The sequence below is a fragment of the Arvicanthis niloticus genome, chromosome 17 (assembly GCF_011762505.2).
Source record: "Arvicanthis niloticus isolate mArvNil1 chromosome 17, mArvNil1.pat.X, whole genome shotgun sequence".
Lineage (NCBI taxonomy): Eukaryota > Metazoa > Chordata > Mammalia > Rodentia > Muridae > Arvicanthis > Arvicanthis niloticus.
The window spans coordinates 55027557-55045231 of NC_047674.1; the positions used below are offsets into that span (position 1 = coordinate 55027557).

Sequence of the window (17675 nt, forward strand, 5' to 3'; positions counted from 1 at the left end):
CTATGTGTCTGGGGTCGTGGAAGCCAGACTCCAGCGTCAGATGCCCTGGAACTGAATTACAGATGGGTGTGCGCCACTGTGTGGGTGCTGGGAATCAAGCCTGAGTCCTCCGCAAGAACAGTCAGTGTTCTTAACCACGGAGCCATCTCTCCAGCCCCGAAGGTTAAACCTCTCTTGTCTCAGACTCACAGACCGACGAGAATCTCACTGCGGCTTTGGGGAACTGCCCAGCCTATTCTTCTTGCCAGCCTCTATCCTTTGGCTCTGGAATTTTGAGCGGAGCTGGGTCCGGCATGTACACACACGGAGGCTCCTCCCGGCCGTGTTTCGAATTGGTATAGCTTTGTCTAATGGGATGACCCCGGCTAAAGAGATTAGTGACGGTGTTGTGGATACCACTTTTAATCCGCAGCGTTTGGACGTCACTCCTTGGCTGGGAAGGACTCTGCAGGTACGGCGGCCTAGATTAGCTCCGGCTACCGTTACTGAGTTAACGGGGATCCCAGGCTAGGGAGACCCCAAAATGGGCAAGTCCCTGCAGTTTGGGCCCATGGTGCTCTTCCCAAGACTATGAGTGGTCCAATCCCTGAGCTCATTCGGGTTAGGAGTGGAAACTGAACTGCGGGGAGGCCGCTGACCCCACTCGGTAAGCATGGCGCTGCTCAAAGTCAAGTTTGACCAGAAGAAGCGGGTCAAGTTGGCCCAGGGGCTCTGGCTTATGAACTGGCTGTCCGTGTTGGCCGGCATCATCCTTTTCAGCCTGGGGCTGTTCCTGAAGATTGAACTCCGCAAAAGGAGTGACGTGATGAATAATTCCGAGAGCCACTTTGTGCCCAACTCCCTGATAGGGGTGGGGGTCCTGTCATGCGTCTTCAACTCTCTGGCTGGGAAGATCTGCTATGATGCCCTGGACCCTGCCAAGTACGCCAAGTGGAAGCCCTGGCTGAAGCCGTACCTGGCTGTCTGTGTCTTCTTTAACGTCATGCTCTTCCTCGTGGCTCTCTGCTGCTTCCTGCTGCGGGGCTCCCTGGAGAGCACCCTAGCTGACGGGCTCAAGAATGGGATGAAGTACTATCGGGACACCGACACCCCAGGCCGGTGCTTCATGAAAAAGACCATCGACATGCTGCAGATCGAGTTCAGGTGCTGCGGGAACAACGGCTTCCGGGACTGGTTTGAGATTCAGTGGATCAGCAATCGCTACCTGGACTTTTCCTCCAAGGAGGTCAAAGAGTGAGTAGCCATCACTTTGACCCAAGTCTTTGATTTCCCCAGCCTGCCCAGTCCCTTTCCCCTCTATTGGGTATAGAACGGATGTGTGAGGGGCATTATGCTGGACCATGTGCCATTGCCAGCAGCCTGGTCCATCTGGCCCTCAACGATGGCAACCTCATCTGCTTCAGCTTCACTCCGGCTGAGGTGGGAAAGATGTGCACTGAAATAAAGATGCAAAGATGGACGGGAGTTGCCAGGAGAGCCAGGACACAGGGCCCCTTCCTACAGTAAGAATGGGGTCTTCAGAGCTCAAGCTATTTCTCCGTACTTATCTTGTTCCATTCGAGGTGGCGTCTGTCATAGAACTTACGTTTTCTGGTTTGCACCTTAGTTTCCCAAGCTTTTGATGAGGTCAGAGGTGCCTACAGGAGTCTGTCCTTGGATATGGTGAACTATCTTCCTGTTATTTTCAGGGTGTGTGTGTGGGGGGGGCAGACATCTCTGGGCTTTGCTTCTTTCTGGCTTTGCTCTCAACTGACATGTGACTGGTCTTTCTACCCATCTTTCAAGGAAAGATACTGGAATGTGTGATCCCGGAGTACCTTTCCTGGTCTGTCTATGCCTGGTATATAGCAGGTACCTGCTTGTTCTGGTCCTCCTCCTCCTCCTCCTCCTCCTCCTCCTCCTCCTCCTCTTCCTCCTCTTCTTCCTCTTCCTCCTCTTCTTCCTCCTCCTCCTCCTCTTCCTCCTCCTCCTTTTTTTTGGACTCAGTGTCATATATAGTTTGGCTGCCTGGAACTCCTTATGTAGACTAGACTGGTCTTGAACGCAAAGGGATCCTTCTATTTCTGCCTTCCAAGTGCTGGGATTAAAGGCATGTGCCTCTATGCCCGGTGCGTTATCTCTCTCTGTGTGTATACAGTGTGTGCAGAGGACAGGGGAGAGTTTCGGGGAGTCCGGTCTTTCCTGGCATGGTGGTCCCGGCACTTCCTCTCATGTTGTCAGGCAGGCAGGCACAGGATGGCAAGCCCTTTGATCCAAATTGTTTTGTTTGCTGACACAGCACAACTAAGTTTTCCCAGGGTGCTCTTGGTATGTGTGAAGATGGAGTTCAGTGGTAGAAGGTTTCAGGGAGAATGAGCCTCCCCCTCAGCTCCAGCTGCTCTTCCCCAGAGGGTGATCTCTAGGGAGGAGCATGCTTTGTGACATACCCTGGCTGACATCCTAGGGCAGTGGTCCATCCAGGTTTGGTTTTTTTGTCTGTTTGTTTTTCCTTTCTTTGAGTAACTGGCAAATCCCATGAGGCCTTGAGCTGGCAGGCACCCCAGAACCCCAGCAGGATGCGCTTGAAACCCAGGGGGTCCTGGGAGGTTGGCATCTAGCTTAGACAAGGCTTTGCTCCTCTGTGGAGGGGAATCCAGTGAAGGTTACTGCTTGGATGTCATTTTCTCTATGGAAGGAGATTACAGCCACAAATCCCCAGGCAAGGAGAGGATTATGACAAGTCTGCAGGGACAGGGCAGGAGGGCAGGATTTGCATAAATCACCTAGGAGGACGCGAAGCCAAGAGACAAGTAGAACTGGGCATAAGAGAGGAAATGCTAAAACAAGATGAGAGAGGCTTTCAGTCAACTGGCGTTTTTCTTTTTTCTTTTTCTAATGTGGACTCCAGATGGAAACCTTTTCTTTTTTCTCCTTTTCAAGTTGACTGAGTTTCGAATGTGTCTAATGTGTTTTAATTACTCCATCCCATGCCCTTCTAATCCCCCACCGTACCCTTCCTCCCTTCTTCCTCCTCCTCCTCTTCCTCCTATCTCTCTCTTTTTCTCTCTGTCTTAAATAAATGGAGTCTAATTAGTGCTATCCATGTGTAATGGCTATCTAGTCATCTACTGAGCACGGATAGTCTCTCAGGGGCCACGTCCCTGAGGAAAACTGCGTGCCCCTCCCCCTCCCGCTGGCAGCCATTAGCTGCCAATAACTCCTCCTGTCTGTCCACATCCTTACTGGGACTTTTTCTGGCTTGGTTTCGCGCAGGTCTTATGCCCGCAGTCAAAAGCCACTAGCAGTTCACAGATGCCACTGCCCTGCTGTGTCTGGAAAGCACTGGCTTCCTGTAGCCATCCCTGAGCATGGGGTGTGACAGAGATGTCCCATTTAGGGCGGGGCAGGTGCAGTCTATGTTTTCTGCACTTGTCCAGTCCTGAGCCTCTGCTGCTCACCACCTACCATCATTGCTTCTCTGCTGGCGGTTGAGGGCACTCACAGGCGGGGTAATCAGTCGTTCGGAGTTGGTTTAATACTCTGCTAAGCCAGCAGAGTAGCAGTCAGTCCTTCCCTAGGGAACCTGTCCTCCCACCCAGTGCTGGGGACCTGGGCCTACATAACCCAGGGCCTTGGGCTAAGCAACTGCTCTACCCGGATCCACCTCAACAGCTGCCCTCATGCCTGCCAGCCTGCCTTCCTCCCTCTCTCTTCTCCCTCCCTCCTCCCTGTCCCTCCTTCCTTTCCTCTCCCCTCTCTCTTCTCCCTCCCTCCTCCCTGTCCCTCCTTCCTTCCCTCTTCCCTCTCTCTTCTCCCTCCCTCCTCCCTGTTCCTCCTTCCTTCCCTCCTCCCTCTCTCTTCTCCCTCCCTCCTCCCTGTTCCTCCTTCCTTCCCTCTTTCCTCTCTCTTCTCCCTCCCTCCTCCCTGTCCCTCCTTCCTTCCCTCCTCCCTCTCTCTTCTCCCTTCCTCCTCCCTGTCCCTTCTTCCTTCTCTCCTCCCTCTCTCTTTTTCCCTCCCTCCTTCCCTCCTCCATCTCTCTTCCCTCTCCCCCTCTCCCTTCCCCTTCCTCCTCTTCTTTTCTTGGAGGAGGCAGGAGCTGTTCTTTTTAGCTGCCCCTCCCCCCAGTCCTCTCTGTCAGAGTCTTGTCTTCCCCTTAGTCTTTGAAGAATAATATAAGAGTTTCTTTGTAATTACAAATTCCTTTTGCTTTGAGAGTGGAGAAATAACCCAGGTCACTGTACTCCCAATGACCAGGGAACCCAAATTTCCACGTGGACATTTAACTACTTCAGTGGGACTGGCAAGGTAGCTCAGTGGGTGAAGATTCTTGCTGCTGAGTGTGACTTCAATGTCACACTGTTTAAGAAAGCTCATGCTAGCAAGTGCCCCCTGACCTCCTTGGGCTCCGCCACAATAAACAGTATGTTTTAAAAATCCTTTACAAATTTACATCTGTGTACCATACCAACTTGCCGGAACACAATTATCTTAATTCCATTGTCCTGGAGGAGAATTTTGCTACTGTACACACTGAAAATATGACTGACCGCAGCAAGAGGCATGAATGTAGAAAAAGAAGCAGGCAGGTCTCTGAGTTCAAGGCCAGTTGCATCTATGGAGCAAGTTCCAGGACAGCCAGGGCTACACAGAGAAATCTTGTCTTGAAAAACAAAGAGCCGCTGGGCGGTGGTGGCTTATGCCTTTAATCCCAGCACTTGGGAGGCAGAGGCAGGCGGATTTCTGAGTTCGAGGACAGCCTGGCCTACAGAGTGAGTTCCAGGACAGCCAGGGCTACACAGAAAAACCCTGTCTCGGAAAAAAAAAAAAAACCAAAGCAAACATACAAACAAACAAACAATCAAAAACAATAAAAAAGAAAGAGGAAAAGTAGAAAAAAGTAAAAATACAAAAAAAAAAAAAAAAAAAAAAAAAAAAAAAGGAAAGAGGAAATTCTGGAGTTTGTAAAGTTTATTTGTATTTTGCGACCCCAAGCCCTGAGAAGTAGTCTTTTTCTGGATTCTCCGTAGCCTAAGGGTAAGATTCTGATGGCAGGGACAAGGCCAGAAAAAAAGGGGGCATGTGACTAGCCACAAAAAGCTTTAAAAAGAAATTTAAAATAACACGTATGTATGTATGTATGTATGTATGTATGTATGTATGTATGTATATAGTGTGGGGGTATGGAGGGGTGTGTGTGCCACACTTTGTAGAGGTCAGAGGACAACTTGAGTCTTGGTGCTTCTATGTCAGTACCCCATATAGCAAAGAGGTGCACCCCAAACCAGAACTATCCCCCTTAAGCTCCCTCCACACCCCGGTTCTGCAGGCTGTAACTGTGCCTTAGTGTCCCTCTTCAGCTGGGGGTCCTGGATGGGCCAGAAGAAAAGAATGCACTGTGTTGTCACTGCCTGACATCTGCAGAGGGAGGGGTCAGGCCCCGGAATGACCCCAGTCCTCAGGAACACGTCTGTTGAGCTTCTTATATCTCATTTTGGGACAGAACCTCTATCATCAGACTGAGGTGTTGGGTCCCAAAAAAGGACCCCTGTTTAGCACAGGGAAGGAAGGGCCAAGCTCCAGGTGGGACTTCCCTGGGCCCTCCAGGCACACGGGCACACAGCTCTGTCCCCTATCCCTGTATCACCTTGCTTGTTTACTCAGGGCCTGGCCTCCTTTCCTCTGGCAGATTAGGGCCCCACTTGCCTCCTAAGACAAAGCTAGGTCAGAGCAGAGCTTCTTAGGGGTGAGCTGGCTATTTATATCAGCGTAGTTCCCAGGCTATAAAAGTATTCTGCTGGGGGGGGGTGTCATTGGATCTTGAGCCTGTGTTCTAGGTTACCCCACTGTCAGGGCAATCGAGCCATCTCAAGGCAGCCTGCAGGCTCTTCTGGGAAACATGGAGTCTATCCGTAGGGAAAGAGAGCAGTGGGATTCGGGTATCCAGTGACTCAAGGAGCAGAGGGACAGCTGGGGAACTGGGGTCACTCGCTTCACCTCTGACCTTTGGTAACCCATCTAAAGAGTGAGAATCAAAGAAACCATGGTGGAGAGTTGACCCGGGAGGCTGTTCAGAGAGTGTGGTATATAAAGGACTAGCATCCTGCTTCCCCCCCACACACACCCCCTGTTTAATTTTTTTCATGCCACTTCAGGTGGTGAGAAGCTATATAAGGAAATAAGTCTGTTCTCAGGGAGCCTCAGTTTGAGGGAGACATGGTCATGTCCTGTGGAGACCAGCAGGGTGCCTTGCTCACTGAAGTTTAGGAAGGGGAGGTGGGAGCTGGGGACACTCAGGAGTCTCTGCTGGTCTCAGCCCCATGATTGCTGTGTGACTTCAGGCACACTTGTAGCAAGTGTGAAGCAGGTGTGCAGGCTTTACTTCATCTTGGGGGCACCTGGGGTGGGTGTAGGGACACGGATGGGGCTAGGTGGTGGATCCTGAAGTACAGGATGGGTAGAGAGAGTCATGTTTCTTTCTTTTTTTTCTTTTTCTTTTTTTTTTTTTTTTCTTTTTTGAGACAGGGTTTCTCTGTGTAGTCCTGGCTGTCCTGGAACTCCCTCTGTAGACCAGGCTGGCCTCGAACTCAGAAATCCGCCTGCCTCTGCCTCCCAAGTGCTGGGATTAAAGGCGTGCGCCACCACTGCCTGGTGTCATGTTTCTTTCTTACTTAACTGTCTCCAGGTAGAAGGCCCAAAGAACTTAGGGTGGAACTTGGTTGGTTGGATGTGTATCCAGCATGACGGTGGCCATGAGATCCATCCGGGTCTCCATGTAAACTGGGTGTGGTGGAGCATGCCAGTGATCTTAACACGTGGTGGGTGAAGGCAGGAGGATGGGAAGTTCAAGGTCGTCCTCAGTTACAGAAGGAGTTGAAGGCCAGTGTAGGGGAGAGACCTTGGCATCCTGAGGAGTGGGTAAAGTCCAAGGCAATAGGAAGTCAGTGGGCAGCTGCTGGGGCTTAGATGAGACTCTGTGCTCCTCAGGATCCCGCTGCCTTCTCTACAGAATCGTCTGGTGGCTTTCCAAGGTCCTCTTTAGAGGGCTTCATGTGGAGAGGAGCCAAGATTTTCTGAAGGCTTGGCCAAATGTGTTACTTGTATTATTACCTGTGAACCTGTGAGGTGATGGGCTTACAGCCACCCCACACATGTCCAAGAAAGGACCAGCATCACAGAACAAGTGGCACTGTAGTCTGTCCTCTGCCAGACCCACACCTGTGCCTGGGGATGCTAGAAATGGCTTGGGGGGGGGGAATATATGTGCAGGGTCCAGGGACAGCCTGCAAGTCAGCAGCAAGAACAGTACCTGAATGTGGGGGCCTCGGCTTTGAATAAAGCCAGCTGAGGGTCCTAGGTGCTTGAAGGGAGGAAACGTCTCAGAGACTAAATTCTGCTGGGTGTGCCCAAGGCCACGGGCCTTCAAGAGGAGAGGGGTGGAGAGAGGGGAGCCTCTGCAGGCCTCAGCCGCATGACTACCAGTCTGACCCTCATTTCAGATATCCTTGGGATAGACATGAGAGGCAGGTGTAAAGGACATCAGAAGGCCCTGCCAATATCCCTCCAGCCTGCCTTTCTGCCCTGTCCCATCTAGGGCACTGTCACCAGCACTGGCCTAGTACTGTATGGGCCATGCAATGAGCTCAAGCTATGGGAGCTTGGCAGAAGCCGGGCAAGATCTGGCTTACGCTGCCCCAAGCACAAAGGCATCATGGGGAGGCGACTTCGTCCGCAGGCAGTGAGCCTGCCAGAACAACAGCTACTAACTCACAAGTGACCGTGTCCCTGTGATGTCTGTCCTCTGGTCTGTTCATTTCATAGCCTGATGTGGGTTCCCCAGTACTAGGGATGAGTCTTGCTTGACCACGGCCAGGTGAGGCACCCTCTGCGCATGCGCTCACCCTTACGTTGTATTTGGTGCCTGCCGTGCTCTCTTCAAGCCCCTTTTTTCCTGTCTCCTCACATAATCCTCATGGCACAAGGAAGCCGAGGCCTGTCCTATACCTGTGCCACCTAGTGTCACCTGTTTATTAGGTAGTGCACCCTGCCCATGAATAATGGATATACCACATAACCTGTGTCACCATGTGCAGCCCACCTAGCGCCCTAACTAATCCGGATGGGCGGAAAGCAGCAGGCGGCTCATGGAGAAGCCCACAGGTGGACCCTAAGGCAAGGGATGGTCTTAGAAAGAGAGAAGTGTAAATTCAGATAAACCGAAGGGAGCAGGTGAGATGGCTTGGTTGTGGGGGAGGGGAGATCAACTCCTGCAAGTTGTCCTCTGACATCTGTATCATGCGTCATGATACAGGCGTGTGCACACAGTAACAAATGTAAGAGAAACTCACTCTCTCAAGACACTGATGAATCCCCTTCATAATAATAATACCCCCAAACTTCGGGTACTATTTATCTACTTGGTCTACAGAGACCAGAGTTTGGACTGGTGTGGTACAGGTTGTATCTCCCATGGCTGGCTAGATACAAGACATAGCCTCAGACGGGGTCACGCACAGACACAGGGCACTTCTATAGATTTCCCGTCTATACTCCACCTGAACAAACCTATGGACCATATGGCCACCCCACAGCAGCCTGCCACAGATATAGCTCACTGAAATAAAAAGAAAAAAAAATCCAGGACACTCTCCATTGATGGTCTCTAAGGTTTAAGGCCAGCGTGTAAGACAACCCCGTGGGCTTTTTGGTTTTTAAAAACAATGAGCTATTATTGTTATCATCATCGGTATGTGTGTCTGTGGTGTGTGTCTACAGGTGCGCATACTCTGCAGCGTGCCTCTGAAGGTCAGAAGACAACGTGTGGCAGCTGGCTTTCTCTTTCTACCGTGTGGTCTTGGTGGTCAGACTTGGGTCGCAAAGCTCAGCAAGCCCCTTTACCCACCGAGCCATCTCATCAGCCCAACGTGGGCTATTTCAGACAAGAGCTTGAAGACAGATTTTATTTTATGTATGTGTATGAGGGTGTGTGGGCATTCATACATGAGAATGCAAGGGTGTGTGTGGAGCACTGAGGACAACCTCAGGTGAGCTCAGGTGCTATCCATCACCTTTCTTCCTCCTCCTCCTCTTCTTCTCTTCCTCCTCCTCCTCCTCTTCTTCTCTTCCTCCTCCTCTTCCTTCTCTTCTTCTTCCTCCTCCTCTTCTCATCTTCCTCTTCTTCCTCCTCTTCCTCTTCTTTTTCTTCTCTTCCTCCTCCTCTTCTTCTCTTCTTCCTCCTCTTCCTCTTCTTTTTCTTCTCTTCCTCCTCCTCTTCTTCTCTTCTTCTTCCTCTTCCTCTTCCTCCTCCTCCTCCTCCTCCTCCTCCTCCTCCTCCTCCTCCTCCTCCTCCTCCTCCTCCTCTTCCTCCTCCTCTTGAGATAGAGTCTCTCACTGGCTTGGAACTTGCCAAGTAGACACCAGCTAACCAATGAGTTCCAGGAATCCATCTGTCTGGGTTCCTAAAGCCCAAGCCATCACAGACTGGATTCAGGTCCTTCCTCTTGCATGGTCCAGCTCTTTACCAAGCTGTCTCTTTAGCCTTTATTTACGTATGTATCTCTGGAGACAGCCTTCTGCAGTCTCAGCTGGCCCTGAATGCACTGTATAGCTGAGGCTAACCTTACACTGATCCTCCTGCCTCCACCTCCCAAGAGCTGGGATTACAGGGTGTTCCGCCATGCCCAGCCAAGCACACACATCTTAAGCGAGTTGCTGGAGGGATCTTTGCCAAGTCCTGGTCAGGCAGCATGTACAGTTTGTGGGGACGGGAAGGACTTTCACTGTGAAGGTTCCTCTGGGAGTATGGATCTCTGTGAAGGTGCAGCAGACCCCAAAGAAACATGAATTAATACAAACATGCGAAATTGTTGGGAGCCTTGCCTGGCGGCTTAGTGAGCAGAGGACATCGCTTTGTCTTTCAAAGTGAGTAAGGAGATTCTGCTGTTAGCGTGGAGTTTACAGAGGTGAGGCCTGTGTCTGTCCCCAGCCTCCAGGTCCTGCCTCTGCACTGACCCTGGTCATGAGTGATCTATGAAGGGGAGAGATGGTTGGTGAAGGGTGAGGGTTTAAATCCTGCCTCCACCTTCTAGAACTTCCATCCCAGGAAGGCTGGAATAGGTTCGCTGTTCTATATGTAGTTCTTAGTACAGCAGCTGGCAGGTGGGGGGTGTTCATGGGCCATGCATGAGTGAACACAGGTTCCCAGGGCATGGGAGATGTCCCCTGAGCCTGAACCAGGCTGTTTCTCTTCCAGTCGCATCAAGAGCAATGTGGATGGGCGGTACCTGGTGGATGGTGTTCCTTTCAGCTGCTGCAACCCCAGCTCACCACGGCCCTGTATCCAGTACCAGGTCACCAACAACTCAGCGCACTACAGCTATGACCACCAGACTGAGGAGCTCAACCTCTGGCTGAGGGGCTGCAGGGCCGCCCTGCTGAATTACTACAGCAGTCTCATGAACTCCATGGGTTTTGTCACACTTCTCGTCTGGCTCTTTGAGGTAGGCCCACAGAGGACAGGAAAAGGGAGCCTGCCAGGCTTGGGTTTAGCATGGTGAAGCCAGATCTGATGAGCAAACCTACAGGGTCTCATGTAATCTAGGTTAGCCTTGAACTTGATATGTAGCCAAGGCTAGCCTTGAATTCCTTCTCCTTCCAAGTACCAGGAAACAGGTGTCCACCACCATGCCTGGCATTTTTTTTTTTTTTGTGGTTGAGACATACTCTCGTTATGTTAACCACACTGCCCTTGAATTCACGATCAGTATCCCCCAAAAGCTGGGCTATTGTGCTTGGCATCATTACTTACAAAATATATGTAGGTAAAAAAAAATCAACATATAATTGACTTTCTCTTTTTCTTCCTTTCATTTCCTTTTTTATTTTTGAGATAGGGTCTTTCTATATATAGACCTGGCTATCCTGGAACTCTCTATGTAGACCAGGTTGGCCTCAAACTCAAAAAGATCTGCCTGCCCCCACCTTCTAAGTGCTGGGATTAAAGGGGTGCACAAAATCAAGTCGTTTATTGTGTTCACAGTAGCAGGTATCCACCACCTCAACCTAGTTCCAAATCATTTCATTCACACCCCCCCCCCCAAGAAAAGTTCACACCCACTAAACAGTAACGCTTAGCAGCACCCATGGCAGCTACCCATTTGTAACTGCCGGTGCTTATGCCTGTTCTGGACACCTCGTGCACATGGACTTTTATACTACACAACCTCTTATGCTTGGCTTTTCACTTAACCAGACTCTGGGGTTCTCCCAGCACTTTGCTTCTTTGTTTCTGAGGCCTTGGATGGTTACATTAACTGTTACATGGGGACAGTGGCATTGCTATTGACAGTCTTCATGTATATTGATTGATGTGTATGCTGGGACCTTCAGGCAAGACAGTCTATATAGATTTGTACGTTTGAAGAGTCTAGTTGGTGTTTACATGCTAGTCTAACCTTATGCCATCTATATGGCTCAGTTCCTTTTTCTGTAGTTTCTTGAAACTCAGCAACCCCTCCCCTCTATCTTTCTTTGTCCAAATAATCCTTGGAAGGACATGGTAACCGGTGCTGGGAGCTGTTCTAGTGGCTGAATGGGCCACAAACTACTTGGGGGTGACTCTGTGTTACACGCATCAGAAAACCTCAGCTCCAAAACCAAAATGTAGCAAGTCAGAAACATTAGCTGAGGAAGTCTCTTTCTACTAGAGAAGATTCCCTGGGTCTCTCTTGTAGCACATGGACAAGGACGGGGGGGGGGGGGTATCTACACACCTCTCCTAAGCCACCATGGGAAATGACAGGGTGGCTAGACCACATGTGAAGGCTTTTGATGTCAGGGCAAAGGCAGCACATCATGGCCATTTACTGGTTTGATGACACCTTGAGGCAGTCTTGGGAATGAGTGCCATGAGGGAAACAGCTAACAACCGGGCCGACAGTCACTAACCTAAGATCCATGACAGGATGACCGTCCTGGAAGCCTGCAGGTATCGCCTTCCAGATCACCACTGCTGGAACCCAGCTCACAGGGACCAGTTCATGGGGGACACGGAGTTTGAACACCCCCAACTTCTAGGAAGCAGAGCTGCCTCAGGCAGTAGCCTGCTGGAGCTGAGGGCAGCCTTGTAACCTGAGCCTTGATGTCTTATGCATCGCAATCCAGTCAGGAGACAGTCAAACACGGACAAAAGGGCAGACCACTACCAAGCTCAGAGTCCACAGCGTAGCATGCTTCCCTCAGGAGGAGGAAGCCTTTCCATTGTAAAATATGCTAGTAAACATTTGACAGACAATAATAATACCTAGAATTGGCCAGTCACTATATAACTAGACACTCTTACAATTAAGTACCCCCCATGCACCCATTGTCGGATGTTAGGTGTGGTACTGCCACCACCCTGTGTGTTCTGGGGCTGGTGTGTGTGGTGCATTTAATGGATGAGGGGAGGGGGACAGTCCCACTCTTAGGAAACAGCTTGGAGCTGCACAGGAAACCTGTATAGAGGTAAGGAGTGAATACAATACAAAATGAAAGGAAAAAATGGTACCCGCCATGCCAATCACCAATCAGCTGATAGCTCTACCTGGCCTGTCAGGTGTACATAAGGTGTGTTCTGCACATACAGGGTCCCACATCGTCCACGGGAGGCAGTTGCTACCTCCTCTGAAAATCTGCAAGCCAGAAGACGCAGTCATTGTCTCCTCTTTGAGTCTCACACCCACTGACATGCAGGCTGGTAGGTCAATACAGATACTTTAAGACCCAGAGTCTGCCACCGTGGCTGCTAGTGCAAAAATGTGAGCAGCTGGAGACCAGCATCCATTCATTACCACACAAATAGGAGATCATCCCACACCCAGGGCGTGCAGAGGAGGAAACGACTTTTCATCTTTTTAGATTTGTGTGTGTTTTGCCTGCCTGTATGCATGTGCATGCCTGTATGCATGTGCATGCCTGTATGCATGTGCATGCCTGTATGCATGTGTGTCATGTATTTACCTGGTGCCAGTGGAGGTCAGAAGAGGGGACCAAATTCCATGGAACCTGAGTGACGGATGGTTCTGAGCTGCCCTGTGGGTACTGTGACCCAAACCTGTGTCCTCTGCAAGAGCAAGTGAGTGCTCTTGACTGCTGAACCATCTTCCAGGCCCACAAGTGAGTCTTTTGTTGTTGTTTTGAGACAAGATCTCTCTCTACATAGTTCTGGCTGTCTTCGAGCTCTCTCTATGTAGACCAGGCTAGCCTCAGATTCACAGAAATCTACCTGCCTCTGCCTTCTGAGTGCTGGGATTAAGGGCATGCTCCACCATGCCTGGCCTGGGAGTAAGTTTTAAAAAGATTATATTTGTGTGTGTGTGTGTGTGTGTGTGTGTGTGTGTACATGTTTGGGCATATGTGTGCCATGGCACACTTGTGGAGGGCAGAGGACAACCTGCAAGAATCAGCTGTCTCCTTCCACTATGGGGAAATCAAAAATTGATTCTTGGCAGCAAGTCTCTACCCATCAAGCCATCTTGCCAGCCCAGGAAGTAACCTCATGATCCCACCCAGTAAAGGCACTGACATTGTTATGGACAAAGAAACAAACTGTGACAGGGTGGGACATGGCGTGAAGGACTAGTGTGTTCAGCCTGGTAGGGGAAGGGCAGGAAGAAGAGGAGAGAGAGGTGCAGCACAGGTCATTTAGGGTCAGCTCTGGATTAAGAGGCAAGCAACCGAGGAGCCATGATGACCTAGGCAGAGAATATCAAAGGTTCTAAACACCTTCAGGGGGCTGGAAGGGAGGCCAGGGTGGGATGAATTGCAATATGACTATCAGTTCAAGCCCCACATCCAGGGTGATGTGAGCTGCTGCCACTCACATTGTGCTAACAGCCCTCCTAGCTATGCCCCATGTCTGTTCTAAGTCTCTGTTCTCCCCATCAGGTGAGCATCACTGCCGGACTCCGCTACCTCCACACAGCACTGGAGAGTGTGTCCAACCCGGAGGACCCTGAGTGTGAGAGTGAGGGCTGGCTGCTGGAGAAGAGCGTGTCGGAGACCTGGAAGGCCTTTCTGGAGAGCTTTAAAAAGCTGGGCAAGAGCAATCAGGTGGAGGCTGAAGGTGCAGATGCAGGCTAGGCCCCAGAGGCTGGCTGATGGCCTGGGGCCTCTCTCCTCCTCATTACTTAGTGGACTCCAGGGAATGTGGATACCCCCTTGTCCAGCTGAAAGTCCAAATTTCCCAAGAAAGCTGGTCACCTACTGACTCTCCTTGACGCAGGCCTTGAAGTTCAAGGTCCTTAGGGCTACACACATTTGTGAGACAGCTGCCTCCAAATGCGAGTGACTGACTGCTCCCCGTGGATGCCCAGTCTCCCAGGACTGGCCAGTCCAGGGCTCTGTCCAAGTGTGAGTCCAGTTCTCACATAGGTGACTGGCCACACCAAGGGCCTCTCCCCTCCTCAGTAGCATCTGCTTCTTTTAAGCTCCGAGTTCTGCATCCAAACCATCACTTGACACATAAAAGCAAGGTGAAAAAACAAAACTCTAAGAGCCTTGTTGTCTTTTCCTTAATGATAGGGTTAACAGGCTGTCACCGTTTGCTTAATGTTACACAATGGGGGAGAAACAATGATATTTTTTTCAGAGTAATGGACTCCCCCAGAGGATTACCTCCACATAGAAACTCACAGATGGTACAGGAAGTGAAAACTTTTCTTTACTAAAACCCAGCGAGAGCCCCATGCCTGCCCCTGCCCAGACTCAGTCCCTTGCTCTGCATCCCTCCACTCACAAGTGCTGGGTGAGCCGCTGCCTGTGAAAGCCCTAGTTGAGTCTGCTGTCCTTGTGTGGGAGAGAAGTGACGATCAGTTAAGAGTCTGCCACTTGGGGACCAGGCCTTACCTCCTGGTGGGCTTGGGGACATGGTCTCAGATGGTCATAGCAGTCCTAGTGGACTGCACAGTGCAGAGGAGGGCAAGGACATCTGGGAGCTTGTGTTTTTCCTCCCACAAAGCACTATGGGAATGCTCCTGTATCAAGGAAGATTCTGGAGGACTGCCTATCTTTCTGAACTAGCGTGTGGGAATTTGCTGTTTCTTCTGGGAATGACAGACAAGCTCTCAGGGGAAGCAAAATATGATTTTGGTGGCATCCAGATTACGATTCCCAGATCACCACAGGGCTCAGCTGTGTGGCTCTAAGTCTCTCAGGGGGAAGAGCAGATTAGATATGCTGGTACACCCAGTGAACTGTGGCCCCAGCGTTGTTTAGTGTCCTGAGTCTCTTGGAGCAAGGACTGGTCCAGATGCTGAGCCAGGCGTAGTGGTGGGGACCCTCAGAGTCCTGCTGTCACCTCTCAGGAGGGCTGAGACCATGGTGGAAGGTACTCTACACCCAATTCTAACTATGTTGTCAACAATCGTATTAAGAGATATTAAAACTATATTGTCTGAAAATCGCTTCTGTTAAGTGACTGTCCGTCTATTCAACAGTACACGTCACGGATGTCTGGTTCTAGCCTGTATCTGTTTTAAAAGGCAGGAGCCAGGTCCGACAGTGCATGTCTCTCTGATCCTAGCATGTGGGAGGTGGAGACCAGAGGATTACTTCAGTGTCATCTTCTACTACATAGTGAGTTTCAAAGCTAGTCCGGGGTACATGAGACCAGTCTTACAAGCAGGGTTGGGGTAGGGCCTAGAGAGATGGCTCAGTGATTAAGAGAGCTTGCTACTCTCCCAGAGCACACATGTGCGCTTCTCAGCATTCATAGTTACATTTTTACAACTGCTTGTAACTCCAGCTCCAGGATCTGATTACTTTTTCTGGCCTCCATGGGCACCTATACATGTAGCACCCTCCCATCGATGATGCAGAAATCATAACTTCAAAAACAATCAAGTCTTACCTGGGCAGTGGCGGCGCATGCCTTTAATCCCGGCACTCAGGAGGCAGAGGCAGGTGAATCCCTGCATTCAAGGCCAGCCTGGTTTACAGAGTGAGTTCCAGGGCAGCCAGGGCTATACAGAGAAACCATGACTTGAACACCCTGCCTCCTGGAAGCCCCCAAAAATCAAGTCATTTTTTTCCATGCTGGATTTCCCAAACAGGTAACTGTAAGCGTCCTTGGGGCAGGGTTCAGAGAAGATTTAGGATTAACTGCATTGGAAATAGTCTCAGGCAACCGGAGAGTTGCCAGGAGAACTAGCCCATTCCTTTCGTTGACTTACCAATGCCCAGTAATGCTCTGGTACAAACCAGACTCTTCCTTATATGACGTTAGTCCTTCCTCAAGCTTGTGCAAACTCACTGACAGCTGTTTTGGCCCAGCCCCAGGCAGGGTCACAGAACCAGTGACTTTCCTTTTTAAACTCCGTGATGGGGATTTGCTACACCCTAGCACAGGCCTGTCACCACTGAGTTACATCCCCAATCTAGACTTCTTTTTGAGACTGTGTCTATTGAAGCCCAAGTTGGTCTGGAACTTGCTGCGTAGACTAGGCTAGCCTCAATCCCAGCCTCTTATTTTTATTTTCGTTTTTGAGATACAGCTTCACCACGTAACCCTGTTTGGCCTGGCATCTGCTATGTAGACTGGAGTGGTCTTGAACTTACAGAGATCTGCTAGCATCTGCCTCCTGACTGTTGAGACTGAAGGCCTGTGACACCATTATCTCGGCCCAGTTTTCTATTTTCAAAGCAGTCTCTATTAAAATAACAGTTGGTAGAGCCGGCCGTGGTGGCACATGCCTTTAATCCCAGCACTTGGGAGGCAGAGGCAGGCGGATTTCTGAGTTTGAGGCCAGCCTGGTCTACAGAGTGAGTTCCAGGACAGCCAGGACTACACAGAGAAACCCTGTCTCGGGGAAAACAAACAAACAAACAAACAAACAAACAAACAAACAAACAAAAAAACAGTTGGTAGCTTTCTTATGCTCAACACCCAGAAAGGCAGGAAACCTCTGAGTTTGTAGTCTCAGCTTAAGTGAGAACCGACAACTTCATTTGACATGCTTCCAGCTCAAACCTAAGCCACCAAGTAAACCCCAAGTAACCTCAATATGGGTTAATAAGATTAGCTATTGCTCTGCTGGGCAAGCTCCCAGTCCCTCCTCACCTGGGCACCTGGCATGCCAGCCCAGCAGGTTTGCAGCTTAGCTAGAACAATCTGGGCTTCTCAGCCACTAGTGGAGTTCTTGGTGGCTGTGTGCCGGGGCAGAGTTGTACCAGTGGAAGGTATGAAGTTTATGCACAGTGGGCCAGATGCATTCCCAGTTTGTTGTGGACATGGGACTGGTGGCAGTGGGCAATGTGATGGAAGGAAACTAATAGCCATTCCCTCAAGGAAATAAAAACCTGGGTCCATACAGAACCCTACATAGGGGGTGTTTGTAATCACAAGATGGTCACCAACCATCACCCAGACCTTTAGTTGGTGACCGCACTAAGGTCTGCAGAGTGGGTACCATTAGCACCTCAAACTCACTGTGTACTTGAGATGACCCTGAACCCCTGATCTGTCTATGCAGTCCACCTGCTGGGATGCAGGTTGAAAATACCACAGAAGGACAGAGACAGAGAGACACAGCAGCGTTTGTGGTGCTGGGGATGGAACCTAGGGCTTCCCGGATGCTCAATAACTGAGTTCTGTTCTCCAACTCTAAAATGCACTGGGAGGCACAGAAGCAGGCTGGGGAGGCACCTACTGGGACTCCAAT

General features: G+C 50.4%; 1 protein-coding gene across 1 annotated transcript; it reads left to right on the plus strand.

Moving 5' to 3' along the window:
* The first annotated feature begins 402 nt into the window (after positions 1–402).
* Positions 403–15416, plus strand: Prph2 (peripherin 2). The gene is made up of 3 exons (XM_034521327.2): positions 403–1233; positions 10229–10475; positions 13903–15416. The coding sequence occupies exons 1-3, from the start codon at positions 653–655 to the stop codon at positions 14095–14097; spliced, it is 1023 nt and encodes a 340-aa protein (XP_034377218.1). The 5' UTR covers positions 403–652; the 3' UTR covers positions 14098–15416.
* Positions 15417–17675: the final 2259 nt, after the last annotated feature.

What these genes read in the sequence shown, in the direction of transcription:
- Prph2 (XM_034521327.2), top strand. Translation starts at nt 653, where the DNA reads ATGGCGCTGCTCAAAGTCAAGTTTGACCAGAAGAAGCGGGTCAAGTTG. An exon ending in TCCTCCAAGGAGGTCAAAGA is followed by an intron (nt 1,234 to 10,228) that starts GTGAGTAGCCAT and finishes TTTCTCTTCCAG; the next exon opens with TCGCATCAAGAGCAATGTGG. An exon ending in TTCTCGTCTGGCTCTTTGAG is followed by an intron (nt 10,476 to 13,902) that starts GTAGGCCCACAG and finishes TCTCCCCATCAG; the next exon opens with GTGAGCATCACTGCCGGACT.